We start from the raw sequence: 26,360 nt of genomic DNA on the forward strand, positions 1-26,360 counted from the left end.
TCGCTTTTTCAATCTTTTCCTCGAACATGAAAACGTCAACATACCGCTCTTGTAACGTATATTACTATTTTTTCTCTCTGTAACATAGTTCTCGTAAGCTTATATTACATTAATTTTCACCATTTTACTAGCTATCTCAAATCTCAAATTGATTATAATTGATTGAATTAAATTAGCTCATAAATTATGTTAATACTTTACCTTATAGGTTTATCTAAATTTAAATAAATATGTAGTCTGCTAGTCGTTAAAACTTAACTGAAGAATATTACTGGAGAACCTTTTAAGTGTAGTGTAAATATTCGTAATTTAAATATGTATTGATTAAGGCTGGTTGAGTGGAAGAGAAGGCCTTATGGCCTTAAGTGTGCCAGCGAAAATAAAACATTATTATTATTATTATTATTATTATTATTATTATTATTATTATTATTATTATTATTATTATATCGGACAGCTAGCAGTTCTGCGCGCGAACGACGCTGGTGCTGCTACCTAGGCGGCCAGTGTAGAGATACTCGCGAAACAAGTTGTAATCGACTGCAATGTATATTGTTGCTGGGCTAGTTAATAGTTTTATTAATTAGTGCTGTGTTAAAATGTCAGGGTGCATATGTGCTGTTTATAATTGTGACAATTGCAGCATTACAAATTGCTCCAAATCGTACTTTCGATTTCCGAGAGTTCATAAAACGTGAGTCAACAAAATTTTTTATTAGGCGCAATGCTTTTGTCTCTGTGTTGATAGAACAATAAAAATTAGCTTTTTTATTCAGGCCTAATAGATGAATAGAAGTTAAAATGTATTGGAAATTTTAAGGTTTTATCAAATTAAGTTCTATTGTTGTCTACATACCTTTACTAATTATTACAAGCATCAAATTACTACCATTTTTATCTTTGCTTTTTTTTTTTTACATTGGAGAATTTAATTGAAGTGAATTTATTATGGCAGGTAGAGTAACTATCTCGTGCCCCCATGTTATAATTGCTACCTATACACTTCATTAGAACCAGGTACTCAGCTTCGAAGCCGTTAGCCCTGTGAACTTAGAGTATATTTATTTTCCCCTATTATCTTTGCAGTTGTCAGCAATGGGTATATAAAGCGTTATTGCAAATTCATTCTTAATATCAGAATTAATTTTGTCTCACTAAAGCAAAGAAAACATACGCAACAATTAATTAGGAAAATAATATGAAGCATGCAATATTTCTTATAATATGCAGCTTTGATATAAAATAATGTTACATTAAATACGGTACTATTCAACATTTCTTAAGTGTTTCGTATATTATTCCACATTAGTACCTCACGTTTTAAACAATAGTCCGATTCCGCTTTGTTAATATTTGTATTTGTGGACGTAATTCCAAGTCAAGTCGGCAATATTTCGCACTAACACCAATGCTGCTAGTATACAACTGTCCGGTATTATTATAGTAAGGTATTTGTTTCTAGTGTCATGGCAATGGAGATAGCTGCCATTTTTTGTATGTTGAAATGACATAAGTACAATCGAAACCGGTTATAACAACTCTGAGGGGACTGCCAGTTTATGGTCGTTATAACCGATAGTCGCACAAACTAGGTTTTTATCTATTTTTTTGCTAAAAATTCATATGTGTAAATTTTAGGCTTTACACTTGCACGGTTAATGAAAAGTCACACGTAATATGGCGATTAGAAAATAGGGAAACAAATGTCAGCATCGTGAAGGAATTGCGTGTATGACACTCAATGATTTCTACAATTTGGAAGGACAGAGAGAAAAAGGAGTCTCTTTTCGAACACAGATGATATGAAGGGTTCAGAACCATAGTGGGCCAAGCGCCATTTACTGACGACGTAAAAAACAAGGGTTAAAATGAAGTTATTACCATAATTCAATGGAAACATATAGCAAGTAATATAAAGTATACACATTAAAACTAAATGATATGTCAATCTTCATTAAACTATGGCATTCACTTAACTTCAACCCTTGTTTTCTCTGTTTTTAATACATGGCGCTTGGCCCACTATGGCTCTGAACACTTCATATATTCAACGCAGATGAAACTGGCTTGTTATACAATATGACCCCAGATAAGACACTGAAATTTAAAGGTGAACACACGAGTGGCTATCTAAGAAGTGGCCTGCTTTGTGTGAAGGTTAGAAGCCGCGAGTTTTCTTAAGGTTGAGGACCAGTGACGGATTAGGTTTGGTTTGTTCAGCTTTTGGTATACTTTATATATACGTTTTTTGGTAGTTAGATGAATAGATAGAAAGCGATTCGCTACCTCGCGTGATGCAAAATGATACAGGCACCACTGTGTTCTGTCTTTAAAGTCATGATTAGGGACCGGACTTTTATGTAATATCAAGGTGTGAAATATATACATATTTATGTAAGAACAATAAGCTGAATATGTACCAAAATATGTAAAATCATGAAAATATTTAATATCAATATCTGGCAGGTATAGGATAGGTAAGACTCTCCAGTTGTGATTTCATAGAGCACCCGACTTTTTTACCGCACACTTGACACATTACTATTTTTCCATCTGTAGTGAAAGCTTCGTCCATCGCAATCCATGATTTTATTTTTGTCGTTAGGGTTGAAGATACAGGGGTCATTTTAGTTAGTTAAAACAGTAGATAAACTCACTTGCACTTTATACTGTAAGTACAAAACTAGAGAACTGAGTGAAATGAATGACACAACAATACTGCAAGCACTGTTTCGCTTTACTGGATTAGGAGAAAATAAGAGATGTGGGACACATGCATTTTAGCTGCTCCCTGTAAGAAACAAAGTACCTACTAAAACCTCAAACCATAGGCATTTACAAACTGTTGTTTAAAATGTAACATTCCTGTCTCATTCAGAAGAGTAGGATTATTTCAGCCGAGAACCATACTTAATAATTGCTCGGAAAATCCTATTTCCGTATAGGTCTACTAAATTTAAAGTAAAGAGGTGAAGCAATAACATGAAAAGCTATTTATTTTAATCTTTCAACGTCTTTCCAGTTTGTTCCCTTACTCCAGCTTCTTTTCAAAAGTCGGCTACTTTATTGCGGCTCATGTCAGACTTGACACGGGTTTTCTCTGGAAGGTTTAGGAAGAGGGTGGGTAAGGTTGCAAATTGCATGAGAACGGCTTGTTAAGACGAGTGCAGAACAATTATAGTTCAAGACAAATCATGTCGTCGTCGTCCCACTCCACCGCATGAAGGCAACAGTACTTTTTGAGTGATTTTTACAATACAAGGTAGTTGTATGAGAAAGGTTGCCTTTTGTTCACTCATATTTACAGTGGGCGGTATGGGGTGAGTGCCTCTATTACTTCCTGGAACTAAGGACGTTATGTTTCGTCCCGAAATATATCTTTTCTTGGGTAGGTACAAAGGCTTTTTTAATCTGTGTATTTCAAATTGTGAACTTCCACAGCAGAAGTTTTTTTTTTTTTTTCGTTTTAGAGAAGTAAAAATGATTAAAACCCCTAAATATGTAAATTTATGTAATACCAATACATAATATGTAATGTGGGGTAAATATGTAAAAATATGTAGTATCAAAATTTTTATATTAATGGTAATTACAAGATTCGCAAAGATTTGTTATTTATATACAGTTAGGTTGGAAGGAATATAATATGTAATTACATAAAAATCCGGTCCCTAGTAATGATTGTCTGAGAAAATTATCCGTGGGATATACAAGAAACGAAGGACGACGTTGAAAGCGATGTCGCTATAAACGTTTTCTACTATATTTTCTACATTCTGTTGACGATAGACTATAGATTTGAATGGTGTACGAATGAGTGAAAGATGCCATGGATTCCACAATTACTTTATTAATGTGAGTTAAGAGAATTGACTAGAGCATTAATGCTAGAGCTGTGATAAGATGTCGCGGAGCTATGAGAATCCGAGTGCGCGCAAGTAGCGGTATAAGTAGCAACGATTTTCAAGTTATTGTATTTCGTAAATGAAAAAGTGAAACGAACGACTATCACCACGTTTCTTAACAAATGAAAATTAGCTTAAATAGCCTATCCATTTTCATTAAATACAAGCACAGTGACCTGGGACGATTCCCTTGTAAGTACCTATTCAATAAAATATCTAATGCCAATTTAAATTCTGATACAGTATTTAGATATTTCCAGACATTGCCGGTGCTTCCAACTCAGGTATTTTGTCTATCGAGCTGACAGAAGTTAAATTAGCCATCTCTCCTTCGTAACTTTCGTTTTGTTTCAAGAATGTGACTCATCCAACCTCATAAGAGAACGAGACAGGTGTCTTGCCTTGAGGTATTCATTACGTATGGTTTTCCCCTTCTATTACAGATCTCTAACAAGTTCAGCAATTTCAGAGCTGTTTCCTTATTCACTATGACACAGTTATTCCCAACCGGGGCGCCGCGGCCCTCTGGGGGCAAATGGAGGGACCGCGAACGAAATAATAATAATAATAATAATAATAATAATAATAATAATAATAATGGCTTTTAAGAAACTCGGAGGTTCATTGCCGCCCTCACATAAGCCTTCCATCGATCCCTATCCTGAGCAAGATTAATCCAATTCCTACCATCATATCCCACCTCCCTCAAATCTATTTTTATATTATCATCCCATCTACGCCTTGACCTCCCCAAATGTCTATCCCAGGTCTTCCAACTAACTCTCTATATGCATTTCTAGATTCACCCATACGTGCTACATGCCTTGTCTACCTCAAATATAATAATATAATTTTATATCAAACAATTTAAAATATAGGTATTAGAAGTTACTACAGACCTACATTCATTAGCAGAATCCTAATGATTTAATTGTAATCCATTTGGATGGCTGTAATATTTTTAAATACACACAATTTTACCTTACTTTGTTTTACATTATATTCTACACGGGGCTTAAGTAAAGTAATCGCAATAAAAAATTTTAACAAAACACTGCTCTAAAAGAAAACTCAACAAAAGATTTAAATTGTTCCTTCCAGCACTTGCTGAGATACTAACAAAAAAAAAAGAAAAAAAGAATCGAATCTCATTCTATATTTAGAATTACAAGCAAGCAACAAACAAATTTAGAGTTTAAAAAGTTTTAACAATCTTATCAAGGTTTGTGTCGTGCACCAATCCTTAACATTATCACAAGTAAAAAACTATATCATAGGCCGACCTTCGTGTCTTGCTTATGTAAAAGTTCTTTGCATTGTTCTTGCTTCTTACCTTTCATCCACATTTTAGCTCCCTAGCTGAGACATAATACACCATACGTAAACAGAGTGCAACTCCTATTGCGAAGAATGGAGACCGCCAAAATTTAACCTGCAACAACACATAAAGCCAAACTGAAAATGGATCAATGTTTTATTGTTGAACAATGTTGATAGAAAATACACTAAAAATCAAACTGTTTTTTGTCCTCACATTAGATTGTAAAACAAAATTACCGATCTTAGTGTCTGTGTTTCAGTGTTTGTTATCGAGTTTAAAAGTGCACTGAAAAGGTTAAAATTTTTCCACAATCCAGAATTCTGGATATCAAATGGACTTGCAACAGATACAGGTGAGAAGTTTTTAAACTTGTAAAAATCTCAACGAAATGTTAAACTTAATTAAATTAAATAATAATAAGTTATTATTGGCACACAAAAAGGGTGATTAATAAATGCGGGGAGTATAAAGATTAAGATACTTCATTTAATTTAATACAATATTCTAAAGTACTTAACTGTGGTATTAATTCCTAAATGAATCCAATTATTCAATATAATATTCTAAAGTACTTAACTGTGGTATTAACTTCTAAATGAATCCAATTCTTTAATATAATATTCTAAAGTACTTAACTGTGGTATTAATTTCTAAATGAACCCAATTCTTTGATATAATATTCTAAAGTACTTAACTGTGGTATTAATTTCTAAATGAAGCCAATTCTTTAATATAATGTTCTAAAGTACTTAACTATGGTATTAATTTCTAAATGAATCCAATTCTTTAATATAATGTTCTAAAGTACTTAACTATGGTATTAATTTCTAAATGAATCCAATTCTTTAATATAATATTCTACAGTACTTAACTGTGGTATTAATTTCTAAATGAATCCAATTCTTTAATATAATATTCTACAGTACTTAACTGTGGTATTAATTTCTAAATGAATCCAATTATTTAATATAATATTCTAAAGCACTTAACTGTGGTATTAATTTCTAAATGAATCCACTTCTTTAATATACTATTCTACAGTACTTAACTGTGGTATTAATTTCTAAATGAATCCAATTCTTTAATATAATATTCTAAAGTACTTCACTGTGGTATTAATTCTAAATGAATCCACTTCTGTAATATAATATTCTAAAGTACTTAACTGTGGTATTAATTTCTAAATGAATCCAATTCTTTAATATAATATTCTAAAGTACTTAACTGTGGTATTAATTCTAAATGAATCCAATTCTTTAATATAATGTTCTAAAGTACTTAACTGTGGTATTAATTTCTAAATGAATCCAATTCTTTAATATAATGTTCTAAAGTACTTAACTGTGGTACTTTAATATAATATTCTAAAGTGCTTAACTGTGGTATTAATTTCTAAATGAATCCAATTCTTTAATATAATATTCTACAGTACTTAACTGTGGTATTAATTTCTAAATGAATCCAATTCTTTAATATAATATTCTACAGTACTTAACTGTGGTATTAATTTCTAAATGAATCCACTTCTTTAATATACTATTCTACAGTACTTAACTGTGGTGTTAATTTCTAAATGAATCCAATTCTTTAATATAATATTCTAAAGTACTTAACTGTGGTATTAATTCTAAATGAATCCAATTATTTAATATAATATTCTAAAGTACTTAACTGTGGTATTAATTTCTAAATGAATCCAGTTCTTTAATATAATATTCTAAAGCACTTAACTGTGGTATTAATTCTAAATGAATCCACTTCTTTAATATAATATTCTACAGTACTTAACTGTGGTATTAATTTCTACATGAATCCAATTCTTTAATATAATATTCTACAGTACTTAACTGTGGTATTAATTTCTAAATGAATCCACTTCTTTAATATACTATTCTACAGTACTTAACTGTGGTATTAATTTCTAAATGAATCCAATTCTTTAATATAATATTCTAAAGTACTTAACTGTGGTATTAATTCTAAATGAATCCAATTCTTTAATATAATGTTCTAAAGTACTTAACTGTGGTATTAATTTCTAAATGAATCCAATTCTTTAATATAATGTTATAAAGTACTTAACTGTGGTACTTTAATATAATATTCTAAAGTGCTTAACTGTGATATTAATTTCTAAATGAATCCAATTCTTTAATATAATATTCTACAGTACTTAACTGTGGTATTAATTTCTAAATGAATCCAATTCTTTAATATAATATTCTACAGTACTTAACTGTGGTATTAATTTCTAAATGAATCCACTTCTTTAATATACTATTCTACAGTACTTAACTGTGGTGTTAATTTCTAAATGAATCCAATTCTTTAATATAATATTCTAAAGTACTTAACTGTGGTATTAATTCTAAATGAATCCAATTATTTAATATAATATTCTAAAGTACTTAAATGTGGTATTAATTTCTAAATGAATCCAGTTCTTTAATATAATATTCTAAAGTACTTAACTGTGGTATTAATTCTAAATGAATCCAATTCTTTAATATAATGTTCTAAAGTACTTAACTGTGGTACTTTAATATAATATTCTAAAGTGCTTAACTGTGGTATTAATTTCTAAATGAATCCACTTCTTTAATATAATATTCTACAGTACTTAACTGTGGTATTAATTTCTAAATGAATCCAATTCTTTAATATAATATTCTACAGTACTTAACTGTGGTATTAATTTCTAAATGAATCCACTTCTTTAATATACTATTCTACAGTACTTAACTGTGGTATTAATTTCTAAATGAATCCAATTCTTTAATATAATATTCTAAAGTACTTAACTGTGGTATTAATTCTAAATGAAGCCAATTCTTTAATATAATGTTCTAAAGTACTTAACTGTGGTATTAATTTCTAAATGAATCCAATTCTTTAATATAATGTTATAAAGTACTTAACTGTGGTACTTTAATATAATATTCTAAAGTGCTTAACTGTGGTATTAATTTCTAAATGAATCCAATTCTTTAATATAATATTCTACAGTACTTAACTGTGGTATTAATTTCTAAATGAATCCAATTCTTTAATATAATATTCTACAGTACTTAACTGTGGTATTAATTTCTAAATGAATCCACTTCTTTAATATAATATTCTACAGTACTTAACTGTGGTATTAATTTCTAAATGAATCCAATTCCTTAATATAATATTCTAAAGTACTTAACTGTGGTATTAATTTCTAAATGAATCCAATTCTTCAATATAATATTCTACAGTACTTAACTGTGGTATTAATTTCTAAATGAATCCAATTCTTTAATATAATATTCTAAAGTACTTAAATGTGGTATTAATTTGTAAATGAATCAAATTCTCTTTAATGAGTAGACCTGAAATTTCAGACAAATGCCTATTTTGTTACTCAAAAATTATTTTTATTTGCATTCGTCTCGTGAAAAATGATGAATTTTTATTGAGTTTTATAGCATATAGATATAAGGTGGACGTGAAATAACCCTGCAGATAGAAAGGGACGATAGGGTACACTTAAATTAATAGAAAACCTATATTACGTTTGTGATTAAATACACGGTTAATTAGAAAATTAAGTTTGAAGTTTCGTCAGTCCGGCAACATCGGCGCTAACACACTCTACTCGTGATACAGATGTAAGAGGTCAATGAACTCCGTATGTCTCGCTAGATGAGCTGTTCTCTGGCGCGACGTTGCAAACTAGTTTGAAATTAGAGGATTTTAAAATTAAATTTATACGAAAACCGTCCACGCTATTGAAATACGCCAGAGGGATAAATGATTCTTTATTACATATTCTATCGATATAGACAAAAATCACAACCCTACTCGCTATAATTACCTAATAAGAGGTTGTTAAACATTTGATAAAAACATGTTATCTGAAAAACTTATTAACTTTTCACCAACATGATATTTTACTTTTTGTTACATACAAAATGAGTTATTCGCTCTGAAAATCTGTAAATCTATTTCACTTCCACCCTGTATACCAGGTGTTTCAGACCAACCGTATCAGCCTTTTTTCTCGAAAACTATATGATACTGGTTGTTCATAAAAAAATTTTTGATAACCAAAACGTATGTAAAGAGTCGATTGGTGATAGTACAATTTCCCGTAACAAACCGGAAGTAGGGGTACCTGTAGTCAATTTCGAAATGTCAAATGAGAACATGGGTCATTGAAGGTACCATTGGAAACTACTTAAAAAACAACTTTTACTGAAACTTTTATTGTTTACTCACAAAGCAACAAAAATGGTATCTTCTGAGAAATTTATTTTATTTATTTTATTGGGTTATTTTACGACGCTGTATCAACATCTAGGTTATTTAGCGTCTGAATGAAATGAAGGTGATAATGCCGGTGAAATGACTCCGGGGTCCAGCACCGAAAGTTACCCAGCATTTGCTCATATTGGGTTGAGGGAAAACCCCGGAAAAAACCTCAACCAGGTAACTTGCCCCGACCGGGATTCGAACCCGGGCCACCTGGTTTCGCGGCCAGACGCGCTGACCGTTACTCCACAGGTGTGGACCTTCTGAGAAATGCTATATGTTGTGTATGTACGTACACTCTTCATAGTAAGTGTTCAAAATGTACGCCACCCTGTGCTAAACAATGTTCTGATCACCTCCTAACATCCTTGATTGCACTTTAGCACAGCTGAGAGACCCACAGGCTTCTCTAATTCTTTGTTTCATGTCTTCTCTAGTTGATGGACGCACCTGGTAGAACATGTATTTAATTCTCTCCCATAGGTTCTTATATGAAAGTTGTTCATAATTGTTCTATCATCCCTAAGAGTTTGTAACATAGTCACTGAATCATCCTGTATTTATACCCTTATTGTTTGGTAATTTAATAATTTAATCTGGATAACTGTTTTCAATCCACTGGTATAGGCCTATTGTTTTTTCAGTTATTTAAATTAAAGTACCTTGTTCCTTAATAGAAGGAAAAAAAAAACAATATTTTGAAAGCTACAGTGACATTTTAATTACAAGTTTTTATATTGTAAAGCCTATTTTAGGCGTCTAAACATTTTTACTGCCTTTAAATCCCAGGACTAGTAATGATATAGGCTATTATTCAACAGTAATCTCAGTAAAGGTTTTGATTTATCTAGAGAAAATCAAAACTCAAGTGGTACTTAATTAACTATTACACGATTAGAAGAAAGTATATAAAGATTAGAAGTAACAAAGTACTCCAACACAATAAAATATTAATTGGCTTACGAAAATACAACTGTCTTCAAATGTATTATTGTACCATCTCAACATTACGCTAGATGGCAGTAGTGTTTTATGATTATGTTTTCTTGTTATCAGTTGTGCCAACTGTGGAATCTTCATTGAACTCTGTGGACGGTTACTAGTCAAGAAGGCTTTGTTGATTCAGTTTCATTTTTATTAAAACATTTGCATTCCACTTCAATCATCCGGATCCCAGTAATCAACGTCACTTGACAGATGATTTTCAATAAATCTTAGTATTAAACAATCTCTGATACGTGACTATCCATAATATCATATAGCAGAAGCTATAACAAACATAACCTAAATAATATCAACAAGTGTTAGAAAAGTTTTAATCATGGATGATGAAATAAACAAGAAACGTTTTAATTAACGGTGATGAAATAAAAATAAACATGAATAACTTTAAAAGAAACAATTATTAAAAGTACAATTTTCAAATTTGAATGTTTTAGTGGTTGGTGGTTCAGTTGATGTTATATTGGACGTGTGCGTAAAAGAAGTGAACTCGTTGATGTACATGGTGAATCCCTCAACTTATTCAGGATTTCCGAATGGTGATCTTCATATATGACCAGTGATCTTTTTTAATTCTTGTTCTTGAATGCCAATGCGAGTCATATTTGAAAGATCTGTGCAACGACTGGAGTGGTTTGTAATTTTCTGTTTTTTGACGTCCAGACCAGTGCAGTTTGAAATGTTGGCAAACAAAGAAACAAATGCTAGGGTAGTGATAAAAATAAACAAATGCTAGGGACGCGATAAAATTAAACAAATGCTAGGGACGCGATAAAATTGTGCGATAAGCAACTATGATTGGTTGAAAGACGTCCTTTCGTACCGTTTTATTGGTCGAAAGTAGTATGACGTAGTAAAAGTGTAATAGTCAACATTAATCTCACTAGACGTTTTGATTTATCTAGAGAAAATCAAAACTCGAGTGGGATTTAATTGACTATTACACGTTTAGAAGAAAGTATATAAAGATTAGAAGTAACGAAGTACTACAATACAATAAAATATTAATTGACTTACGAAAATACAACTGTCTTCAAATGTATTATTGTACCATCTCAACATTACAAATATTACGCTAGATGCATGCTAGATGGCAGTAGTGAGCAATGCCTTCTCGTCGAGAAGTTCTCGATCTATTATATACGATGGCAATGTTACTAGTCAAGAAGGCTTTGTTGATTCAGTTTCATTTTTATTAAAATGCAACATTCCACTTCAATTATCCGAATCCCAGTAATCAACGTCACTTGACAGATGATTTTCAATAAATCTTAATATTAAACAATCTCTGATACGTGACTATCCATAATATCATATAGCAGAAGCTGTAACATAACCTAACTAATATACATAAGTGTTAGAAAAGTTTTAATTAACGACGATGACAAAAAATAAACATGAATAATTTTAAAAGTAATAATTATTGAATTTACAATTTTCAAATTTGAATGTGGTTGGTGGTTCAATTGATGTTATATTGGACGTGTGCGTAATAGAAGTGGAACTCGTTGATTTAGGCCTACATGGTGTATTCAACTTATTCAGGATTTCCGAATGGTGCTCTTCATTTATTTGTAAATCGGATTTCAGAAGATGCATAGGTATGATCAGTGATTTTTATTAATTCTTGTTCTTGAATGCCAATGCGAGTCATATTTGAAACTGCTGTGCATCGACTGGAGTGGTTTGTAAATATATTTTTTTTGACGTCCAGACCAGCGCAGTTTCAAATGTTGGCAAACAAAGAAACAAATGCTAGGGACGCGATAAAATTAAACAAATGCTAGGGACGCGATAAAATTGTGCGATAAGCAGCCATGATTGGTTGAAATACGTCCTTTCGTACCGTTTTATTGGTCAAAAGTAGTATGACGTAGTAAAAGTGTAATAGTCATTATAATTCCAAACAAACTCTGTACCTAGACGTTCAGTTAACGATGTCCTCATTTAATCGTGGTTCATTATATCAATTACTGATTGTATGGATAATGATCATTCAAAACTTTTTTACAATTATTGCTTGCACAAATTTGTTTTATTATTCTTTTGCATCGTTCATATTTCACATCTGGAATCACCGAGTCATAGTAATAGCGTCCATTGTCCAGAATGATTCACATCTCCAATTAGATCCGTGCATGTCATGCCATTCCCATTTTACCATTTTTACTTCCTGATGCGTGTAGCCGAAATTAATGTAATCACCTGAAAGCGCAATCAGATGACAATAAAACGCAAAGGACGGTGATCGAATCTCTCCGACCGTCGCCGTCGTTACGCAAGTCCAGCTTCCATTGTCCTGCGTCGTTACGTGGCTCGCGTGTTGCAGATAAGAAAGGCGCCAGCTCTTTTGTGGGGGTTGTGTTGTTATGGTAATGAAGCACTTCAAGGCAAGTAGTCAACACCTTTCAGCTGTCAGTTGCAACAAGCGTTTCAAAGTCTTCCGAATATATCATACCACAGAGACAAGTGCTTCCAAAAATATTACCAATAAAAGGAAAACCTTAGCCCAGTTCTCGATATCGCTTTTAACTATGGGAACCTGACTAAGTGAATGTTTCACACATGCATTCAGTAATTTGTTTGTTGTTTAAGTATAGGCCTACTTGATTGCTTATTCATTCATTCAATTTATAGTATTTACGTAATAATAATAATAATAATAATAATAATAATAATAATAATAATAATAATAATAATAATAATAATGTGAAACGTACAGCAGAGTCCATATGGGCCAGTTTCTATCTGATGCTTTTCCAATTCACTGTGGGCTAAAGCAAGGAGATGCACTATCACCTTTACTTTTTAACTTCGCTCTAGAGTATGCCGTTAGGAAAGTTCAGGATAACAGAGAGGGTTTGGAATTGAACGGGTTACATCAGCTTCTTTTCTATGGGGATGAAGTGAATATTTTAGGAGAAAATCCACAAACGATTAGGGAAAACGCGGAAATTCTACTTGAAGCAAGTAAAGCGATAGGGTTGGAAGTAAATCCTGAAAAGACTAAGTATATGATTATGTCTCGTGACCAGAATATTGTACGAAATGGAACTATAATAATTGGAGATTTATCCTTTGAAGAGGTGGAAAAATTCAAATATCTTGGAGCAACAGTAACAAATATAAATGACACTCGGGAGGAAATTAAACACAGAATAAATATGGGAAATGCCTGTTATTATTCGGTTGAGAAGCTTTTATCATCCAGTCTGCTGTCAAAAAATCTGAAAGTTAGAATTTATAAAACAGTTATATTACCGGTTGTTCTGTATGGTTGTGAAACTTGGACTCTCACTTTGAGAGAGGAACAAAGGTTAAGGGTGTTTGAGAATAAGGTGTTTAGGAAAATATTTGGGGCTAAAAGGGATGAAATTACAGGAGAATGGAGAAAGTTACACAACGCAGAACTGCACGCATTGTATTCTTCACCTGACATAATTAGGAACATTAAATCCAGACGTTTGAGATGGGCAGGACATGTAGCACTTATGGGCGAATCCAGAAATGCATACAGAGTGTTAGTTGGGAGGCCGGAGGGAAAAAGACTTTTGGGGAGGCCGAGACGTAGATGGGAGTACAATATTAAAATGGATTTGAGGGAGGTGTGATATGATGGTAGAGACTGGATTAATCTTGCTCAGGATAGGGACCAATGGCGGGCTTATGTGAGGGCGGCAATGAACCTCCGGGTTCCTTAAAAGCCAACAAGTAAGTAAGTAATGTTTATCGACAGAAACATAAAATACAAAGAAATTTTGTAAATATAGAACATTCTAGCACTCCCATGAAAGAGGGTGATCTCGTGTTCAGGGAAGCATTCGATACATAATGAATTTACATGCATAGATTACATAAAATAACATAAAAATTAATAATGACTCATAACAAACTGCTTACATACATTTTTTAATTTCAAACTGTTGTAGGTAAATATATGTGGGTATCCTTTATTAATTTGTTGTAAATTCTAGGGCCGATATTTGTACTGTGGTTAAAGCAGTGCCCGTTAAACACTTTTTATGTATGAAATTTAATAATTCATTTGATATAAATCTCACCTATTTTCAAGACTTCAAATTCTAAAAACAATTTTTCGATAGGATAATCTTTTAGTTTTTTAGACATATTTTAATTATTGTTCTCTGTAATAAATCTAGTGGATTAAGGTTAGTTTTATGAATACTATCCCATCCCAATATTCCATATAAGGTTATAGACAGAAATAAGTCAAGATAAACTGGACGTAGTACATCCATTGGTACTAAGTAATTTCGTAACTGAACAAAATAATATATAATTCTACGTAATTTGTTGCAAAGGTAATTTGTAATGTTTCTCCCATTTCACATGTTTATTAATAATAATTCCTAAATATTTATTATTATTCTACTTAGTTACAATATTTACTTATTTACAGTATTTACTTGCTTACATTTCTTACTTATTCATAGTATTTACTTATATACAGCATTTATTTATTTATTCATTTATTCATTCATTGTTTGTTTATTTATTTATTTATTTATTTATTGATTTAATGATGTATTGATTCATTTATTTACCTATTTCATTATTTACTTATTTACTTATTTATTTATTTATTTATTTATTTATTTACTTATTTGGTTCATTGATTGATTCATTCATTCATTCACTGATCTATTTATTTATTTACTCATTAATTCACTGCTTTATTTCTCTCATTCCTTTTTTCTCTTTATTTCTTACATTCTCTCGTTGTCTGTTCAATAATATTTTTTATTCACTTCTTTTCTTCCTTCCTCGTTTCTGCTTTCCTTTCTATCTTATTTATCTTCTTACTTTTCTTTTACCTTTCACTCTACATTTCAAGCTTCACTACATTATTATTATTATTATTATCATCATCATCATCATCATCATTATTATTTACTTTATCTCTTTTCTTTATTTCTTCTTCCGAACTTCATCAATTTTTTTTTTTCGAATTTAGCATCTTTATTACTTTGTTATTTTAATCATCCCTTTTATTCTTTATACGTATCTTCTGTTTCTTTATTTTTTTATTCACATTTATTTCTCTCCCTTTCTTACAAAAATTTGATCCTCTTTTATTTTCTCATTTCTTTCATCGTTTTCTTCTTGCCTTCTTATCTAAAGTTATTTTCCTTTCTTAATACTATTCTAATTTTCTCTCATTGTTCCTTTCTTTTTTTTAAATCATTTTATTTGAATTTTCACTTTTATTTTTCCCTTCCCTTCTTTCCTTTCTATTTCTTTTTCCTTTCATTTTTCTTCCTATATATCTATTCCCTCATTCTTTCTTAATTATGCAACGAAACTCAATGCGTAGAAACGATCTATATGATCCTACTGTTATCTAAGACATGTCATATTATGTCTAGATATTACATAATATACTATATCATGATATTACATTCACGGCGTTTGTAAACCTATTGAAGCGAAAGATTCTAAAAAATGTGACCTCCAGACATTGTAAGATAGACCTACTGTCGACTAAATAGCACTGATACAAGGTTTCTTCCAATATATCTTTCCATCTGTCACTCTCGATGTCTCATTATAACGTTAGAGGCTTTGTAATCCATGAAGAGCGCTAAATAATCAAATGAAAGATATCAGCTTGATGTTAAGAGACACAGAATAACAATAACATGCAAAGAATACAGTAACATTGGTTTCGTTAAGATATTCACCACAGTGTTTCATATTCAAAGTCATCAAAGAAACGTATCGGAATTCGAATTTCATCACTTCTCAATTTTGTGTAAATTAAAGAAAAGTATGATGTTAAATTTAAATTTGATCCTCATGCATACCACACGAGACAAAACTATAGTTTCTTTCTAAATACTCCCAAATGCCACACAACTGCTGGATTAAAACACAGCAGAAGTTTTGGACCCAAAATATATAATGCATTAATTAGAGCTTACCCTGAGCTAAGTAGCCTACACTTAACACACATAGATTTAAGAAACGTAACAAATATAAATGACACTCGGGAGGAAATTAAACGCAGACTAAATAAGGGAAATGCCTGTTATTATTCGGTTGAGAAGCTTTTGTCATCTAGTCTTCTGTCAAAAAGTCTGAAAGTTAGAATTTATAAAACAGTTATATTACCGGTTGTTCTGTATGGTTGTGAAACTTGGACTCTCACTTTGAGAGAGGAACAGAGATTAAGGGTGTTTGAGATAAGGTTCTTAGAAAAACATTTCGGGCTAAGAGGGATGAAGTTACAGGAGAATGGAGAAAGTTACACAACGCAGAGCTGCACGCATTGTATACTTCACCTGACATAATTAGGAACATAAAATCCAGACGTTTGAGATGGGCAGGACATGTAGCACGTATGGGCGAATCCAGAAATGCATATAGAGTGTTAGTTGGGAGGCCGGAGGGAAAAAGACCTTTGGGGAGGCCGAGACGTAGATGGGAGGATAATATTAAAATGGATTTGAGGGAGGTGGGATATGATGGTAGAGACTGGATTAATCTTGCTCAGGATAGAGACCAATGGCGGGCTTTTGTGAGGGCGGCAATGAACCTCCGGGTTCCTTAAAAGCCATTTGTAAGTAAGTAAGTAACATTTAAGAAACAAGTCAGATTAATTATTTAGTTGTTTAAGCTAATTGAGTTAAAAACTGATACTCTAATATTCATGTACTTTTGTATTTTATACTTGTATATAGACCCTGTTATTACATTCTGTATGTATTTTACCATTTATTAATGTTATTGTGCTCAATGAACTCTCTTAATTTTGTGATATATTTTGTATAACTGATCTGAACTGCGCCCGAGCACGAGCTTTTGCTCTTTCGGGCTGCAATGCCTAATGTAGCTCAAGTGTAAAGTATTAAATAAATAAATAATAATTTACATTACTTCGCTCCTGTTAAGGGGAGGCAGAGGTGAAATTTTCAAACAAAACTGAAGAAAAAATGAAAATTTGGTTTTTCCCATTTTTATTATCTTTATTTTGATATTCCGATGTTAGTTTTTGATTTTGTGCCCTTAAAAGTATGAAATTAAAACCAAGATAACTGTATTACTACATTATTCCCATAATAAACTAATACTTATCATTATTTATATACTTTCTCTGAACATATAAATAAAAAGAAATATTGAACATTTCTTACAATATGGTGCATGGAGCATTTTATATGAAACGATATAAAGTTTTATAAAATTATTAATATTTACAGAACTATTGTACTTAGAAAGTAGAAACTTGGTATGTCCATTACTAATAACATACTTAGTATCCATGATCAATTTCAAACAAATCGGATAAATGTTGTGGATTTTGAAATATTCACCTCTGCCTCCCCTTAAATTTTAATTTATGTCATTTATCCCAAAACATCTGTTTTTATAATAAATGCATTTAATGCAGTGGGTATAAACTAGTTCCACTTAAAGATAGAGATACGGACTGCGACTGCCCTCATATGTAGGTCGCTCGAGTGGACACATTGTGCTACCCGGGATAAAATGAGATGCATGCCTTAAAAACATCCCGCTCTACAGATTCCTCTACGGGCCGCCCCCGAACTCCCACTACAGCGTGCAGAATCCCTTCACCTTTCCACATAACCATCACCCCTGTCTCACGAGGTACCATGAACCCTAGGGAGAAATCACGATACACAACACTACCACCAGCAACTAATGACCACATACTACTACTACTGTATCTTCTTTTTATATTGCTTGTATTATTTTATTTGTATTTCTCTTTGTTTGTTTTGTAATTATATTTCTTTATTCTGTATATTTGAAATAAATAAATTTGAAAATTGAATTTGAAACATACCATGGGGTCTAAATTCGGTAGCAGTCTCTGAGCCGACTCTGCATCGGTCGCAAGCCCCAAATGGGGGAGAGAAGTGGAGATAATGATGAAAGAGAGGAAGTGTATATGAAGTGGAGAAGATTGGTTGAGTGACAGATGAAAATGGGAGTACCCCGAGAAAATCCCTCCTAAAACTACTGCTTCGGGCCGCCTGGATTAATACAGTGCAGAGAAAACACGTTAAAAATTAATCTGTTTGCTATCATAAATTAAAAATTTTATATATGTTTGAAGTAAAGCATCGACACGAAAGATATTTATCAATTGAAGCGGTGAGATCAATAACCATTCAAGTCCTCTTCTGGTCATTAATTTTTTGCAAATTTGAAATTAAATTTTGGATATTTCCATAAGTGTTACGACTCTAAAAGTTGGTATACTACTTTGTCTTGATCTCTAAAACAACCAGAAATATTATGTGCAAAAAAATAATAATTAGGTAAGAAATAAAAGAAAGGTTTTTTGCATTTTTCTCGAAACTTGTGTAAATGGACTTGAATGGTTATTGATCTCACCGCTTCAATTTCCACACACACACACACACATGGTGATTCATCTATCATCAGGGGCAAGAAACGATATTCTCCACGTCCACCTGATTCTATTACTGTGAGATTTACCAACTATTTGTGTGATTCTTTACGCATACCTTTCCGTTGCTGTTTAGTTTATCAAACATTAGAGTCAGATAGACATTATTACTATGTATGTACTTCTGACTAAATGACTTAGCAACCATTCGAGTCTTAAAGGCTTCATTATACGCTTTCCTTTCATTTCTGTGTTTATCAGTCACCTAAGTCCAAAAAATGTGATGCATGTATGCGTTCTTTTTCCTATTTGGTTAACAAATCATCCGTACGTATTCGCCTATCTGTTTTTTAATATTTCATTTGGCACTCATCCGTATCTTCCACGTTCATTTGTTTCTGGCAATTTGGTTTAACAATAATCTACCTCAGAGAACGTGTTTGTTTTCTAAGTTGCAGCCAAACAAGTGTGACTTCCACATCTGTTTGTTTTTTGTTTTTTTTTGCTATTATTTAATTAATTAATACAGTAACAAATATAAATGACACTCGGGAGGAAATTAAACGCAGAATAAATATGGGAAATGTCTGTTATTATTCGGTTGAGAAGCTTTTGTCATCTAGTCTGCTGTCAAAAAATCTGAAAGTTAGAATTTATAAAACAGTTATATTACCGGTTGTTCTTTATGGTTGTGAAACTTGGACTCTCGCTTTGAGAGAGGAACAGAGGTTAAGGGTGTTTGAGAATAAGGTTCTTAGGAAAATATTTGGGGCTAAGAGGGATGAAGTTACAGGAGAATGGAGAAAGTTACACAACACAGAACTGCACGCATTGTATTCTTCACCTGACATAATTAGGAACATTAAATCCAAACGTTTGAGATGGGCAGGGCACGTAGCACGTATGGGCGAATTCAGAAATGCATATAGAGTGTTAGTTGGGAGGCCGGAGGGAAAAATACCTTTGGGGAGGCCGAGACGTAGATGGGAAGATAATATTAAAATGGATTTGAGGGAGGTGGGATATGATGATAGAGAATGAATTAATCTTGCTCAGGATAGGGACCAATGGCGGGCTTATGTGAGGGCGGCAATGAACCTCCGGGTTCCTTAAAAGTAAGTAAGTAAGTAAGTAAGTATTATTTAATTAATTTTGTTTCAGTCATCAGCTGCCTCAGCTACTGGCTGGTGGGCTACGCGCTAGCGTATGGGGAAGGCAACTCTATCATAGGCCTCACCTACTGGGCCGGCATCGGGTTGCCTGCCAGCAAGATGGCCCACTGGTTCTTCCAGATGGTCTTCGCCGCCACGGCCGCCACCATCGTATCGGGAGCCGTAGCGGAGCGCTGCAATTTCATAGCCTACATCGTCTACAGCTTCGGAATAGCGGGTAAGTGAACATGTCCAGGCTTCGATTCTATATTTTCAGTTGTTTAGTCAGCCGTCCGAATACAGGTCTCAACCTCATAAGTGACACGAAGAAGGCACTACTTATGAGGCAACTAGGCCAGGAGATAATGGCTCCAGTTCCTTTCCCCCTCCATTGCAAACATCGCCGACTAACTACATATCAGTCGACGGCAATTCGGAAGGCGGTAGTCTGCTAGCGTTTGAGTCGAGAGAGACAGATAGGGAGAGCAAGGCAGCGTACAACATTGCCACATCGTACTTCATGCACGTGCAATACAAATAGAGCAGGAGAGAATTTAAATTATCAAAAGACAATAATGGACTTAGCCGTTGATTACTGTAAGCATGACACCAAACAAACCCTGTTTCCTTCATTAACAATATTCTTTGCACGGTTCTCAATCCCACACCACATGCTTCTGCAGTCGTTTCTTGCGCGTTGGCAACGTAGCAGTCAGCATCAAGATGGCCGGCAGCGTTCTGCTCGTCAACGTTTTTAAAATAATTATACACAAATATTATTTTCCGCGTCTGCCAGTACAATGCTTGTCTTTTTACAGTCTCTTCTTCCATTTATTTATCACGCACGCACGCAGGCACACACACACACACACACACACACACACACACAGTAAATGTTAGTTTTACTTATCCAATGTATTGAAACACTCACACGTGAATTTTTTATTTTAGTAGGTTATTTTACGACGCTTTATCAACATCTAAGGTTATTTAGCGTCTGAATGAGATGAAGATGATAATGCCGGTGAAATGAGTCCGGGGTCCAACACCGAAAGTTACCCAGCATTTGCTCATATTGGGTTGAGGGAAAACCCCGGAAAAAACCTCAACCAGGTAACTTGCCCCGACCGGGAATCGAACCCGGGCCACCTGGTTTCGCAGCCAGACGCGCTGACCGTTACTCCACAGGTGTGGACCTCACACGTGAACAAATGAACTCGGGAAGTACTTGTTACAGACTGATTCCCATTGGTTCTATTGTATAAGCTTGCGACGTCACATACCAGAAATACTACGGCGCATATAGCAGCTGACCGCCTTCCGAAATGCCGTCTAGTCTAGTCAGACTTCACATGTATACAACCAATTGTTCTTCCTCTGACACATATCGTCAAGTATGATGTATTGTTAATGAAACTTGCATGTTATGGCATAAGGGGGATAGAACAAACATTTTTCCGTTCATATTTGCTTGGACGTTCCCATATTGTTGATGTAAATGGAAAAAGAAGTGCTGTAGCTCCAATTAAATGTGGTGTTCCTCTGGGCTCTATTCTTGGTCCATTCTTGTTTCTTATTATGATAAATGACTTGCCATACAATGTGTCGGCTAAAACTATAATGTATGCTGACGATACAACTTTTGTTATCACACATAATAATACTGCTGTGTTAGATTTTATGAAGCAAGCTGCATTTGCTGATATAAGAAAGTGGTTTTCAATTAATGGGTTTATTGTTAATGATGAAAAAACTCATGTGTTAACTATAAGTTTGAAACAAACACAAAATAATGTGATAAATGAATCTGTAAAGATGCTGGGTATGTATTTGGATCCTAAACTAAGGTGGAACAGCCATGTCAGTTATGTATGTAAAATAATTTCTAGAGTAATTTATCTCTTGAGAAGTATCATGTACAAGATTCCCAAACATTATTTAAAACAAGTTTACTATGCACTATTTGAAAGTGTTATTAGATATGGGTTACTTTTATATGGAAATAGTTCTGACCTTCCAAACATTCTGTTACTGCAGAAAAAGGCAGTTCGTATTATAGCAATGTCACCACCCAGACTATCATGTAGATCTCTTTTCAAAAATGAAAAGATTATGACAGTCTACAATCTATATATTTTTGAACTTTTAATGTATGTAAACAAGAATATTACTAATTATACAAGTATAGTAGATCTGCATCGCTATGAAACCAGAAATAATGATCAATTAAATGTACCACATGTCAGGTTGCAAAAAACACAATCAAGCTATGTAATTACTGCAATAAAAGTATATAATAAGATACCTACAAATATGAAGGCACTTAATGAATCACAATTTAAATTTCAGATTAAGAGATGGCTACAAAATAATCCCTTTTATAATATGAATGAATTTTTTTTTAATGATGTAGTATTTTAGTTAAATTTTATTACTTTTTACTCTTTTAATATTTTAAATATTGACACATTGTTTTTTATATTATCACATTGACGAGGCCTCTTGTATTCTTGTACCTTGAGGCAAATAAAGAATATGGATATGAATACTGCCTGATTATAGATGTACATATCAGCCAGAACCTCAATCAGAGGATAATATTTTCAGTATATTAATAAATTGAAGTAATTATGCTATTCAACACTGATGACACTATTTCTAAAAGTTAAAAAAAAAAGAATAGATGAGGAGGCGAGTTCTGGCATGTGAGCTGTGCGAGAGGGGAAAGAATGAGCTATCAGAAAATGAGTTTGTTTCATGACGGTTAATATTAAACGAATCTGCTGACACGGAAGTTCATCTCACAAGCAAACATTCTCATGGGAGCACATAAAAACTATATTTTTTCTTCCACCATGTTAATAATATCAAAACAGGTGCTTACACAAATTTGGCCACTCGACCGCAATTACAAAGGCCGTAAAAAATAAGTTTTCCTGGGGCCGTTTACAGAAGGAAAACACAGTTAAATGGAAGGATTTGAAGGGTTCGGCTGTAAAAGATGGTAACCCACAGAGAACAACTTCTGAGAAAAAGGCATCATATGTTTAGGCATCATATGTTTTCAAGGTGAAACTCCAACCCTAGGTCAGTTTGAAACTGAGATATTGAATGACATATTGAACTACTTGAGTAATTCAATAGTTTTATAATAGATGGCCAAGGCCTCCTATATCGAAATCTCAATTTTTCACTTTTTGAGGGTTACCATGTTTTACAGCCGAACCCTTCATTTATTGGAACAAATACAGCAATTATTAAGCTATTTTTCAACATATTCCCCAACATAGTTGAGATATTTGTCATACCGTAGGATCAACTTTTGTATCCCTGTGTCGTAGAAGTCTGCCGCCTGGGATCGGAACCAGTGTGTGACAGCCGTCTATACCTCTCTGTCGATCCTATGGTATGACAAATGTCTCAATTTCAGTAGAGAACATGTTGAAAAATAGCTCAAAAGTTGTTGCATCTGTTCGAATAAATTTTTGCAATGAAATTGTGTTTTCTTTCTGTAAACGACTCCAGAGGAAACATTTTTACGGCCCTCGTAATTGCGCTAGAGTGGACAAAATGTGTACAAGTACTTGTTTTGACATTATTAACATGGTGGAAGAAACAAAAATAACTTTATCTGGCTCTCTGAGAACGTTTGCTTGTCAGACTAAAACTTATCTTCCCCCTCCATACCCATTGGTGATATAGCCAAGGCACGTGATAAGGTCACAGGACAGGTTTTGCTTCTTCTCTTCTTTGCAGTTGAAATTTGATAAAAAAAAAAGTGCCGGTACTTCACTAATTTTACTATTCAACTGTGAGATATGGACTCTGACGAAAAAAATGTATACGATAGCTCTACAGACACAACCGTAAGCAATGTCATTAATTTCAGGAGGTTATTCTTTGAGATATTCCAAAAAAAAACATTTAATACAATTTTTCTCGTTTTTGCCTCCTTTTCGAGATAAAAATGGTTTTATGTGAAATATTTCATAGCATGTTTGGAGAAAGCCATTGATTTAATTCTCAATATGTGCAGTCAATTTAAAAGAGCAGTGTATCTGTACTAATAATAAACCTGTAGCCAAAATTTTTCTGGTAATTTTCGATTTTCCAAAAATAATTGGTGTTAACGTGTATAATTAACCATCCTGAAACCGAAAATCGCTTTTTTTTTATTTTTGTCTGTCTGTCTGTCTGTCTGTTTGTTACCTCTTCACGCGATAATGGCTGAACCAATTTATATGAAAATTGGAATATAAATTAAGTTCGTTGTAACTTAGATTTTAGGCTATATGGCATTCAAAATACTTTATTTAAAAGGGGTGTTAAAAGGGGGCCTGATTTAAATAAATTGAAATATCTCGCTTATTATTGATTTTAATGAAAAATGTTACATAACAAACGTTTCTTTAAAAATAATTTCCGATAAGTTTTATTCTATACAAAATTTAGATAGGACTGACATTTAATGAAATAAATGAGTTTTAAAATTACAATAACAACGGTATCTAAGACGCTGTACTGAAATAAAAACAAATGACTTCGTCTATAGGGGGCCTTGGACAACAACAATCGAAAGCTATCAAACATAGCCTACAGAGAATGTTTCTGTGTTTGTATGAAGTAATATCAGAAGCTAATTAATTGTTTAATTATTATTTCACCATTGGAAAGTGTAGTTTCTCTAGCTGGACATAATTCTACAATGTTATTACAGTAACTTCTGAAACATATAGCAAGTAATATAAAGTACAGACATTAAAAACTAAATGATAGCCTATGTCAATCTTCATTAAACTATGGTTGCATGTAATAACAATTAAGAAACATGTGAAAGGAATTGTCATTGCACCAAATGATTGCTCTCTGGACCAAAATGACCGCATTTTAATTATTTAAATACAATTTAAATTAAGTGACATATTAAACGATTTATCCTTCTATCAAACACGAATGTTCCTGAATCAAACGTCGTATTTTAATTATGTAATTACTTTATATTTATTTCTAACGGGTGCAGCGGAGCGCACGGGTACGGCTAGTTATGATAATAAATGATTGAAAAATTTTGGTTTTGTCCTTTAAATGTGCAGAAATTTGATCTGAACAAAAGTAACTTTTAGTTCTGAGGAGAAATTTTACAATCTTACATTGCAATCTTAAAGTTGCAACACTTGCTACCGAGCTGACAATATCTAAACAACTAAAAAACTAAGGATTTTTGAACATATCTTTATATGAACTTTTTTTTCTTGTTTTGTTGTAAGGAACATGCCCCAAGGTTTGTCAAAGTATTTCTGAAACACCCTGTATTTGCTTAGTATATGGGATAACCTGACATTCGTCCTACAGTTGGTACTTATAAACCTAGCGGGACCCAAATCCACACTTCAGCACAACCCTGCAGCATGAGTCCCGCTCACTAGACTCTAGACCACGCTGGTGGCCTTGGAATCTGGCAATCCTAGTTGAGATCTAGAAGACCCAGAGAAATTGAAGGATGTATTTCCAAAGTGACGTTTCTCCACGAAATCACAATGTTCACAAAACAGCAATTTAAAATATATTATAACAAAATTTAAATTATGGTTTATTTAATGACGTTCGCAACTGCAGAGGTTATATCAGCGTCGCCGGTGTGCCGGAATTTTGTTCCGCAGGAGTTCTTTTACATGCCAGTAAATCTACTGACATGAGCCTGTCGCATTTAAACAGACTTAAATGCCATCGACCTGAGCCGGGATCGAACCCGCAACCTCGAGCACAGAAAGTCAGCGCTATATCAACTACGCTATCGTGGTCGACGCAATTTAGAATATCCTTGTAAAATTTTGAATGAAAATTTCAGTTTCGGCTTATAACTTTTGTCTATTAATACAAATCTATTGACGGAAGTGAAAAAAAAATCATACACTGTTCGGATTGATGGAAATGGGATCACATGACTTGAATTTAAGTTATTCTGAAATTAAACAAACCTTTTATTTACATTTTCTTTGAAGATTTTATATTCATTCTTTAAAGAATTAAAAGTATTGTGGAGAGAAGAACCCAAAAAGGATAGCTGCCCTTGAAAAAAGGGTACCGAGCGGTAACAACACCTAAATTAATTGCAGAAAACCCGGGTTCAAGTCCCAGTCACTTCATGATTTAAGACGGCGCTTATTCCGTCGGATCCCGGCCAACTAGTCACTCATAACGAGTGCACCTCAGCACATGTGTGGACTTCGGTCCTATGTTCATAGACATCTATGACGTAGTGCAGAGGGTGGCCACTAGAGGGAACCCAAGAGTTGGAACTT

General features: G+C 33.2%; 1 protein-coding gene across 3 annotated transcripts in view; it reads left to right on the forward strand.

Moving 5' to 3' along the window:
• Positions 1 to 26,360, forward strand: part of LOC138708733 (putative ammonium transporter 1) — a 123,477-nt gene that overhangs the window by 67,148 nt on the left and 29,969 nt on the right. For all 3 annotated transcript variants that reach the window (XM_069838860.1, XM_069838861.1, XM_069838862.1), the window contains exon 4: positions 20,069 to 20,296. In XM_069838860.1, the coding sequence (XP_069694961.1) occupies positions 20,069 to 20,296 (228 nt within the window). The remainder of the gene's footprint in view (positions 1 to 20,068; positions 20,297 to 26,360) is intronic.

This window comes from Periplaneta americana, chromosome 11, assembly GCF_040183065.1.
Source record: "Periplaneta americana isolate PAMFEO1 chromosome 11, P.americana_PAMFEO1_priV1, whole genome shotgun sequence".
In the NCBI taxonomy this organism is placed as follows: domain Eukaryota; kingdom Metazoa; phylum Arthropoda; class Insecta; order Blattodea; family Blattidae; genus Periplaneta; species Periplaneta americana.